This window comes from Nicotiana sylvestris, chromosome 9, assembly GCF_000393655.2.
Source record: "Nicotiana sylvestris chromosome 9, ASM39365v2, whole genome shotgun sequence".
NCBI lineage: Eukaryota > Viridiplantae > Streptophyta > Magnoliopsida > Solanales > Solanaceae > Nicotiana > Nicotiana sylvestris.
The window spans coordinates 11981996-11992582 of NC_091065.1; the positions used below are offsets into that span (position 1 = coordinate 11981996).

At 36.0% G+C, this 10587-nt stretch overlaps 4 protein-coding genes across 4 annotated transcripts; 1 reads left to right on the plus strand and 3 right to left on the minus strand.

Moving 5' to 3' along the window:
- Window positions 1-363: 363 nt before the first annotated feature.
- Window positions 364-2395, plus strand: LOC104243202 (glucan endo-1,3-beta-glucosidase). Its single transcript, XM_009798355.2, has 2 exons — window positions 364-708; window positions 1335-2395. The coding sequence occupies exons 1-2, from the start codon at window positions 618-620 to the stop codon at window positions 2297-2299; spliced, it is 1056 nt and encodes a 351-aa protein (XP_009796657.1). The 5' UTR covers window positions 364-617; the 3' UTR covers window positions 2300-2395.
- A 691-nt stretch (window positions 2396-3086) lies between these two features.
- Window positions 3087-4686, minus strand: LOC104243203 (fe(2+) transport protein 1-like). The gene is made up of 3 exons (XM_009798356.2): window positions 4051-4686; window positions 3496-3645; window positions 3087-3419 (listed from the first exon to the last, which is right to left on the minus strand). Exons 1-3 carry the CDS (start codon window positions 4672-4674, stop codon window positions 3114-3116), a joined length of 1080 nt encoding a protein of 359 aa, XP_009796658.1. The 5' UTR covers window positions 4675-4686; the 3' UTR covers window positions 3087-3113.
- Window positions 4687-7785: 3099 nt separating this feature from the next.
- Window positions 7786-8730, minus strand: LOC138877237 (uncharacterized). Its single transcript, XM_070156829.1, has 2 exons — window positions 8464-8730; window positions 7786-8247 (listed from the first exon to the last, which is right to left on the minus strand). The coding sequence occupies exons 1-2, from the start codon at window positions 8728-8730 to the stop codon at window positions 7786-7788; spliced, it is 729 nt and encodes a 242-aa protein (XP_070012930.1).
- Window positions 8731-9172: 442 nt separating this feature from the next.
- On the minus strand, window positions 9173-10194 carry LOC104243204 (uncharacterized). The gene is made up of 3 exons (XM_009798357.1): window positions 9826-10194; window positions 9542-9733; window positions 9173-9496 (listed from the first exon to the last, which is right to left on the minus strand). Exons 1-3 carry the CDS (start codon window positions 10192-10194, stop codon window positions 9173-9175), a joined length of 885 nt encoding a protein of 294 aa, XP_009796659.1.
- Between the last annotated feature and the right edge of the window lie 393 nt (window positions 10195-10587).

Consider the following 10587-nt stretch of genomic DNA (forward strand, 5'->3'; position numbering starts at 1 on the left):
AAATAAGAGTGTAGTGTATGTGAAATCTTTTCTCTTTTATTCTTAAAAACAAAAGTATTTTTTTGTTATCAAACTAGACCTAATTGAATCACGTGTGATGTTGTGATAGGCCAAACAATCATCATGCAGATATATTAAATGGGATCCATTTTTCCTGTACAATTCCATACGTCCATCGCTTTTTAGTGGAACTTGTGCAATTTTTCTTCATTTATGTCAAAATTGCACTACTGTGCTATGAAGTGCGTCACTTGGTATGCTTGGGAATCTTTACATTTCTATGGTGGTATTTGTTCTTTTAAGTCAAGTCATTTTCTAAGACGGCTCCATATTGTGTTACTTGCCTATATAAGAAGCAATAGGATGTTTCCTTAATGTACAGTTCTAGCCCATGGTTAACCTCTTAACATGTGTTACTAACCGAAAGGGAGGGAGGTCGAGCATTTCAAAACCTATCTCTATCGTTAGGTTGTTACTGAATCCCTCTCCGAGGAGGGGTTTCCATTAATTATCTGTCCAACTGAACTTGGATTGACCAAACTGTCTCGTTCTTGAAACTACATTCTGTTTCTTAATCGATCTTCTTGCTTAGTACTCTCTAAGCTCCATTTTTTTCCATGGCTTTGTGGTACTTATTCAATAAAAGGAGTCTTGGTGCAGCTGTCCTTATACTTGTTGGGCTGTTAATGTGCAATATCCAGATTACAGGTCTCTCTCTACACACACCTATACATCTTACATCACATCTTATATAAATTAACATGTTTGCTTTCTACCAATTTTAAGTTTTTTAATGGCCAGAACCATAAAACATCGCTATGTTTCTAATAGTTGATTGTGCCCCTATATTGACAAAATTTACTTTTAGGATTTTATTTATATTCACAGATAGTATAATGAAATTTTACATTATTTGTGCAATTTAACATGTTACCTTAGAAGGTTTATTTTCATTATTTTTCAAGTTACTAGTGTCAATTATTACATAAGGGCAGTTAGCACTTATTATGAATATATAGGACGTATTGATATGATAGCTAGTGATTAAAAATATACATCGTTGTTGATGTACAAAAGTTAAACTCTTACGTTTTTGGGCGGATTTAATGTTATGTTGAAACAAATTTCCTTTTAGTTTTCCCTCAAGAAAAAATGACACTTTATAGTAAAAATAATAGCCAAAAAATGTATAAAATTTGTATATTTTTTGTATATATATACATTCTGTATGTTATATACAAAAATTATACAAATTTTATACATTTTTTCGGCTACCAAATATAAATAGTTTCTGCCGCGGGTTAAAAGTGATAATACCCCTTCCCTCAATGCAGGGGCACAGTCTAATATTGGAGTATGCTATGGGGAAATTGCCAACAATTTACCATCAGAACAAGATGTCATAAACCTATACAAGGCTAATGGTATTAGAAAGATGAGAATCTACTATCCTGATACAAATATCTTCAAAGCTCTCAATGGAAGTAACATTGAGATCATTCTTGATGTCCCAAATCAAGATCTTGAAGCCCTAGCCAATTCTTCAATAGCCAATGGTTGGGTTCAAGATAATATTAGAAGTCATTTCCCTTATGTTAAATTCAAATACATATCTATAGGAAATGAAGTCTCTCCCACAAATAATGGTCAATATTCACAATTTCTTCTTCATGCAATGAAAAATGTGTACAATGCATTAGCAGCTGCAGGGTTGCAAGATAAGATCAAGGTCTCAACTGCAACATATTCAGGGCTCTTAGCGAATACCTACCCGCCTAAAGATAGTATTTTTCGCGAAGAACTCAAGAGTTTCATTAATCCTATAATCGAATTCCTAGCACGAAATAACCTTCCACTCTTAGCCAATATTTACCCTTATTTCGGCCACATTTATAACACGGTCGATGTCCCACTTTCTTACGCACTTTTCAACCAACAAGAAACAAATTCCACAGGATATCAAAATCTTTTTGATGCCCTTTTGGATTCTATATATTTTGCCGTAGAGAAAGCTGGAGGACCAAATGTGGAGATTATTGTATCTGAAAGTGGTTGGCCTTCTGAAGGAAACTCAGCAGCAACTATAGAAAATGCTCAGACTTATTATAGAAATTTGGTTAATCATGTAAAAGGAGGGGCAGGAACTCCAAAGAAACCTGGAAGGATTATAGAGACTTATTTATTTGCTATGTTTGATGAAAATGAAAAGCAAGGAGAAATCACAGAGAAACATTTTGGACTCTTTTATCCTAATCGGGCCGCAAAATATCAACTCAACTTTATGTATAGCGATAGTTAATAAGATGAAACTATGCTTTTCCCCTTATTATCTGCAGATGTTTCTATGGTTTTCTATAATATATTTGTCAATGTCACTTGGACTTGTTTTTCTCAATTCTTAGAATTATCAATCAATATGGTCGATGGACCGATTATTAGCTTAGTTAATTATCATATCATCAATATACAGTATACTATATTATAAGTGGGATCAACCTAAGTCAAAAGTTATAATTTACAAATTTAATCATCGAAAGGTGAGTGACAATTTTAACCTTTAACCAAACATTACTTCAAAAATATTTTTGTATAAAGATGTAAATTCGCATTCTAATAAAATTGAAAAAATATTTATCCTTCACTTAAACACTATCATTACCTTACAATTATTTATTGCAAATGTGTAATTTATGTCAACCAAAATGCAAGAACTTAATATTGTCGCAATGTTTCAATATGTCTAATATTTGCACATATGGAGAAGGTAGAGTTATATGTAGAATGAGCTCTGCAAACTAGTATACTTCATAAATACTTACAAAGTATGAGTTCATATCTACTGTTTATTATAATTTTAATGAATTCTTACTGATAAATTTATATTTTACTTCAAAAATACTTGGTTCAGATGAACCTGGTACCTTAAAGTTCTATTTGCCCTGGGCACGAGATTAAAAATTCAACAGTGTGAAAGTACTAAAGCATATAAAAAGGAGATCAAACTTATTACATTATTTCGGATATTCAAAATTTATATTTACATGGGTGATGGAAGAAAAATTAGATTGAAAAAAAAAATGCCTAAATGCTTTTCTTTTTTTCCCCAAAACAATTTAGGCCCATATAGCCATAACAGACATGCCACCAGCACCTAGTAAAACAGCAAGATAAGCCCATGATTGAAGTTTCATACTATTCTGCAATTTAGTCCCCAAGAAATCAGCTGCAAGAAGATCCACTAATGCCATGTAATTCAATAAACCAGCTGAACATGCATTTAGCAATCCCACCACTATTAGTGCTGTTGGACTATTTTCACTATACACTTTTGATAAACCTATTCCAAGTGCTATTCCAAATGGTGTTGTTAATGAGAAAAAAAACACCATTATTGCTTTTATCTTCATACCATATTCGGCCTATACACGAAAAAATAAAAAGGTTAGATTTATGTAATAATGAACAATCTTGACGAGATTTGAAATTTATGTTTACCTGAAGAATGCAACCACCTAGACCCATTCCTTCAAAAAGTTGATGAAAGCATATAGCAGCTACTAGTGGCCTAATTGTACATGGATTATCAGATGCTCCCATTGATAATCCTATCACTACCGAGTGCACCACAATTCCTAGCTCCAAAACCTGCATTGCCATGACATTCAACTAATTAGGTGAATGAAAATATATAAATTAAGTATATTATATGTGACATATTGTCGTATAAGTTTTTTAAGTACGACGGATTATTGATAATTATTAGTATACAATATCGTGGTCAATATTAGAACTACAATAACCTAGACTAGGCAGCATGTTGTATAAAGTATCCTACATTCACATAGTATTTGGTGAAGGGCTGCACTCCAGCCCCAAGGCGTGTAAAGTAGACAGTCTACCCTAATTGAAGCATTATATTAGTGGCTACCTTCACGATTCGAACCCGTGATCTATAGGTCAATCAAAGACAATTTTACCGTTGCTCCAAGGCTCCCCTTCTACAATAACACGGACTATATCAGATAATTCCTATCGAAGTGAGAATTGTACCTGAGCTACCACGCGATACCTAAGCAATTGTGCAGGTTTATCATCAACTTTGGCTTCTCCATGAAAGTGGCTAATATTATTATCACAAATTTGCGACTCCATCTTTCCATTATGAGCATAATCTCTTACATTTCCTACTCCACTTTCAAATTTATACTTCTTAAAGTAACTCATTGCATATGAATCCACGCTTAGAGTTAAAATAGCCGAAAGCATAGCCACAAATGTCGTGAAGGGAAATTTTTTCCAGGGGTTATCTGGTAAGCAGTCTGACCTAAGACAATCGAACGAGTCAGGCATAACATGCATGTATCCAGTGGCTAGTATAACCCCGGAAGCAAATGCCTTAACCAACACGAATAAATTCTTATCGGGTTGAAGGGCAGGAACTGTACGAGAAACAAGAGGTAAACAAACACCAATCATGCTAGTTACAAGAATCGAAGCAATGGCAACAAGTTTTAGCTTTAATGCCTCATTCTTGTTTCTACATCCATGTCCAGTATCCGAACCACATTTTGATTGAGTAGTATTATTATCTTCAGATTCACATGTGATTTTTGATGGAAAAGAAAGGAAAATAAAAATGAGAAATATAGCAATATATTTAGAAGAAATGGCCATTTTGGATTGCAAAGAGACGTGATACAACTTGATGGAATTTTCGGATAGAATCTGTTGATCTTATAAGAATTTGAAGTCAAAGCTAACTGATCAAATGACACTTTTACCCTTAATTTTAATCCAAATTAAGGTAGTTAAATTGGAGTTGAGAGTATAATTGTTCAGTATAACGAGGGTAAAGTAAAAAATATGTACGAGGAATGTTTGCTTGTGACAAGCGTGCGCTGTGCGTGTGTCGTCATCATTTTGACTACGTAGTGTATATTAAAGTCACCATCAATCTTTACTTTAACGTGTGCCTTAGATGACTTGTCATCCTAGGTGGCATTAGGTTTGGGCCCACATGATTATGACACTTTTTTTTTACGGATTGCGTTTATTTTGAAAATATTCCCTTAAAGCCAAAAATAATTGATTTATCAAAATTAATAATATACCCTAAGACTATCTTACATTTTCAAAATTTTTGGTACTAATTTAACAACAGAATTAGTTCGAGTATGTATATGCTTATTCAAGCTACTCAACTAAAATCTATATTTTCATAAATCTTAATATTGCAATGAATTTAAGAATGCATTTCATCTATGTTATCACTTAATTATATTAGCATATATTATTTCAATCATTTATATACAAAACGATATATTAGACACCAGGAGCGGAGCTACAATAGTGAGTGTGGGTTCGGGCGAACCCAGTAGGGGTGGGCATAAAATCCGAAAAATCGAATTCCGAACCGAACCGAATTAATTTGGTATTTTGGTTTCGGTTTTTTTCGGTATTTCGATTTTTTCGGTACAAAAATTTCGGTATTTCGGTTCGGTATACCGTATACCGAAATACCAAAATAATTAGCCAGTAAATGGTTGCGGTGTTGTGTTAGTTTGTAGATTTTGAAAACTATTGAAGCCTGTTTCCCTAAGTATTTTGAGTTCTATCTACCATTTATTTGAGATGAGATGTTCTTTCCAGGTGAATGTTCATTATAAGACTTATTTATTCCTTTTCAACAGTAGTTTTTCTCACTGTTGAACTTGATCTGATTGTGGTTTCATCCTAGAAACTTATCCAATCTCATGAAACATGAATATTATTGCCATACAGGGATAGATGAGGCTGATGACTTAACAAGCTATATCATTCGAAATTAGTTATTGGTTTAGCTGATATAGTTAATCTAATAAATTTGTATCAAGATATTTCACAATCACAATCTCTTATGCAGAAGCCTTATAACATAGATTTGGTTTAAATCGAAACCGTACCGAAACCATACCGAACCAAAATAAGAAATATTGAACCGTACCGAAATATTTCTGTACGGTATTTGTTATACACAATTGATAAACCGAATACCGAAATACCGAACCGAAATTCTTAAATACCGAACCGAAATACTGAATGCCCACCCCTAGAACCCAGTGATTTTTTCTCGGACCCTGTATTTGCATTGAAAATTTCATTTATGTTCCATTGTTTCTACTTGGTTCCCACATATCAGGCATCCACTATCTTGGCTTATCTTCAGTTTTAGCAGTCGCTCCTTAGTCAGTACCTTCCTATGCATGGCAAGCCAACTAGTGAAACTATGTTTAGACACATTCATCCGATTCCATACCCCCGATACCATGGTTGTTTCTCTACTTCTCCTTTACACCATTGGTATCCACTTCTCACAGTATATTTGATCCCCTGTGTTAGCCAACCATTGATCACAAATCCAGCAGCAAATTTATCCCTAATGGTACAAATTTTCTTCCAATACTAGCAACTGTCATTTGGAGGTACATATTGCCACGACGACTGATCCTTTATGTATACATGTTTGACCCATTTCACCCATAGATTGTCTTCCTTATTTGCTATGTTCCATACATATTTCGCCATTGTTGCTTCATTCCAAATTATACAATCAGTTATCCCCAATCCCCCTTGTTATTTTGGCCTACATACTATGCCACATGCTACTAATGCCATTTTGGTTAAATTCCCTTTTCCTTCCCATAGAAAGCTTCTGCAGATGCCTATTATGTTCCTTAATACCTTTTTGGGGAGGATGAAGATGGAAGCCCAATATGAATGCACTTGCATCAACACTGAATTCACTAGCATCACCCATCCAGCATAGGATATATTTCTTGTACCCCATGTTTTGACTTTGGTAGCCATTTTCTCCACCAACATTTCACAATCTGTTATTGATAGCTTCCTAGCAGATATTGGTACCCCAAAGTACCTGAATGGTAATACCACTCTTTGATATCATGTAAGCTCACATATGTCCTAAATGCATTGCTCCTCCATGTTCGCAATATAGATGTTTGATTTAGCTGCATTAGTGTGTAATCCTGATGCTTTTGACAATATTTCCAGCCCCCTTAGGATCATTTCCACAGATTGCCACTCCCCTTTACAAAAGAATAACACATCATCTGCAAAACATAGATGGTTTAATTTGAGCCCTCGATATTTGGTATGAAACTGGAACCCTTTTTGTTCAGTGATCCATTTCATAATTCTTGATAGGTATTCCATGCAAATTACAAATAGGAGAGGTGATATTGGATCTCCTTGCCTTAGCCCTCGTTTGCCCTCAATGTTGCCATAGACTCCACCATTCACTGCTATTGTATAATGAGTAGATATAATGCAAGACATCAACAACTCTATGAATTTTTTAGGGAAGTTAAGAACATGCAACATCTCTTCCACAAATTTCCACTCCACAATGTCATATGCCTTCCTTAGGTCTACTTTAATTAGACAGTTTCTAGTCATATTCTTTCTCTTATACAGCCTCACCAGATCTTGGCATATCAATATGTTGTGCACTATATTCCTTCCTTCCACAAAAGCACTTTGATTAGAAGAGATTATCCCAAGTAGTACGTTTTTAAGCCTATTGCATAGCATATTCGAGATCACTTTATATATTGTATTGCAACAAGCAATTGGTCTAGAGTCACCTACTGCCTCAGCATGAGTGCTCTTGGGGATAAGAGCTATCACAGTGTTGTTGACAATTTTGAGCATTCTGCCTTCTCTAAAGAACTCCAAAATTTCACTTTTTACATTTGCACCCACAATATCCCAGCATTCTTTGTAAAACTAGTTTCCAAACCCATCCGGACATGGAGCTTTGTCTCCTACAATTGCCCATAGAGCCTTCTTCACCTCTGTTTCTGTGAAGTCTGCTACCAGTTCATTCCTTTTCTCCTCTTTCACTATTGGACCCTGTCTTATTACCTGGCTATTTACATGATCCCTGCCCTCAAATTTCCTTCCCAGCATTTCTGTGTAAAATTCTATAAATGCATCTGGAATCTTGACTGGATCATCTATATCACACCCTTTCATGTCCTTGATGTGGAATATTTTGTTACTGTTCCTTCGAGCTTTCAACAGACCATGAAAGTGTTTAGTATCCCCCCCGTCTGAGCCATTGGGCCCTAGCCTTTTGCTGCAAGAACATGTTCCTTGCCTTTTCTCATTTGTGCACTCCTCATTTAATCTTACTTCTTCATTTATTAATGCTTCATTTTTAGGGTTCTTCTGTACTCTGCTTTGACACTATTAAAGGGTATCTAGTACTTTCTCTGCTCTTTTTTCAATGTTGTTGAATCTCTCCTTGTTGATTATCTATAAGATGCTCTTAATTCTGTGTAGTTTCCCCACCAACTGGTACATTTTTGTACCGCTCTTATTTGTTTTCCAGACATCTTTTATTCTTTCTTTGAAATCTCGTGTCATGCTCCACATATTGAAGTATTTGAAGCTTCTTTTCACCTGTTGTCCTCCTCCCTCCCAATTAATTATGCCTGGGGAATGATCAAATAGCCCTGGTTGCATGTAGTGGACCTCTGATGCAGGCAACTTTGTCATCCATTCAAAGTTGAAAAGGACTCTATCTATTCTACTTATTACTCTGCTTTCTCCAGGTTGTTTGTTGCTCCAAGTATAGAATGCTCTTGAGGATCTCATGTCTTGTATTGAGCACTCCTCCATACATTTTTTAAACTCCCTGATTTCTGCCATAGTAACCAAGCTCCCCATTCTTTCTTCAGTACTCAGGATGTAATTAAAGTCCCTCATTATTACCCAAGGCCCTCTGACTTGTTGGTGTATACTCTTGATATCTTCCCATAGTTGCCTTCTCATGCTTTGATTGTTAAACCCATAGATTATTGTAACATTGAACTGTTTTCCTATCCCTCTATGTTGGACCATACATTGTATAAGTTGCTCAGTTACACTTGTTATATTGACATCATATACTCCAGGTTTCCATACAACCCATATTCTCCATGCCGAATGCTTTACTAAGTTCGTAGTAAATCAACCATTGTATAGATTATGAGCAGCTTGTTGTGCCTTAGCTCTCTTAATCTTTGTTTCCAGGAGATCAAATAAGCCAACTCTTTGATTATTCATAAACATGTCCATTTCCTTTTGTTTATGTGGCTTTTTCAACCCCCTAACATTCCAGAAGCCTTTTCTATCCATTGGATGAGGGGTAGCCCCCATCCTGCCCTTTTCCTAAAGCCATCTCACTCCATTTCCCTTTGTTGTTCCTGTTCTCCACCACATTCCCATTTGCTGCTTCTGCTTTCTCTTGTTGATGATCCTCTAGTGTTTCAAAAAAGTTCCCAGTACTGATAGTATCCTGGTGTATTCCATCCCCTACTCTTCCCCTTCCTGAATTCTTCCACGTTCTAGATGTAGTTGCTACCTCATTCCCAATAGTTGCTACCTCATTCCTAGTGTTTCCTTTGCTTGTTGGCCCAATCACTTGTTGTTTTTGTCCCTGTTCTCTTTTATTCTGCACATTTGCATTCTTCCTTTCCACTTGTTTTTACGTCTGTACTTCAATTGGCTCTTTTGGCTCCTGTTTATTTGCTTGTTTCTCCTTTTCCTCTTTGATAAATCTCCTGCACTCATTCATTTCATGCCCAATATTCTTGCATTTTCCACACAGGGTAGGTTTCCATTCATAGAAAACCTCCTGATCTACAATTCTGCCTCTCTCATCCTCAAACATGATTGTATCTGGATATTTCTGATGAGGTTTAACCTCAACTAGGACCCGGGCATATGTAAGTCTCTCCTTCTGTGTGTTGTATCTCGATCTGCTTTTAATGTCTTACCTACCAGTCCTGCCAATTTTGTGAGAGCAACTTGTCCCCAGTATTTTATATCGAGTCTATTGAACCTAATCCACATTGGGATCAATTCAACTGATTCCTTTTTCATATCCATGTCTGGGCTCCAAGGTTTTACCACCACTGGCTTTCTATCGAACATCTGGACTCCATCCTCAATTACTTTGATTCTGCTTTCAAAGTTATGGAATCTCACCGTGAACACTCCTCTATTAATCTGTGTTATCTTGTCTATGCCAAGAGATCCCCATATCCTTTGAAAGCATCCTTCCATAATTGCTTGTGGTGGATTAGATCCCAGAACAAAACATACGACTACCGAACTCCAGAATTCTATTTCCTCCTTTATATCCTCCATAGTTATTTTCACATTCAAATTGTCCTGAACTTGGGGTGTTAAGTCTAGTCCTTCAGTAATTGGGCTTGTAACAACTTTGCTCTATGATTTAGGGCTCATCTCTTTGTTTTCCTTTTTCTCCGTCAATTTCTCCGCATCCTCCACTCTTTCTGCCCATGATTTGCGTCCCTCGTCCTGCTTGTTTACTCCATTTCTGTTAATTGTTGTACAATTCCCTGATGCCTCACCATCAATAGCTGATTGGCTCAGATCTAATGGTCGTATCCCTTGCAAAACATTGATGTTGCGAGTTCTCTTTGCATCCGCTGATTGTGGAATTCCTCTTGTTCCGTTCCCATTGCTCAGATTTGTTCCTTTCATGTGCGAACCTCCCTCTCCAACCTTTGATTTCCT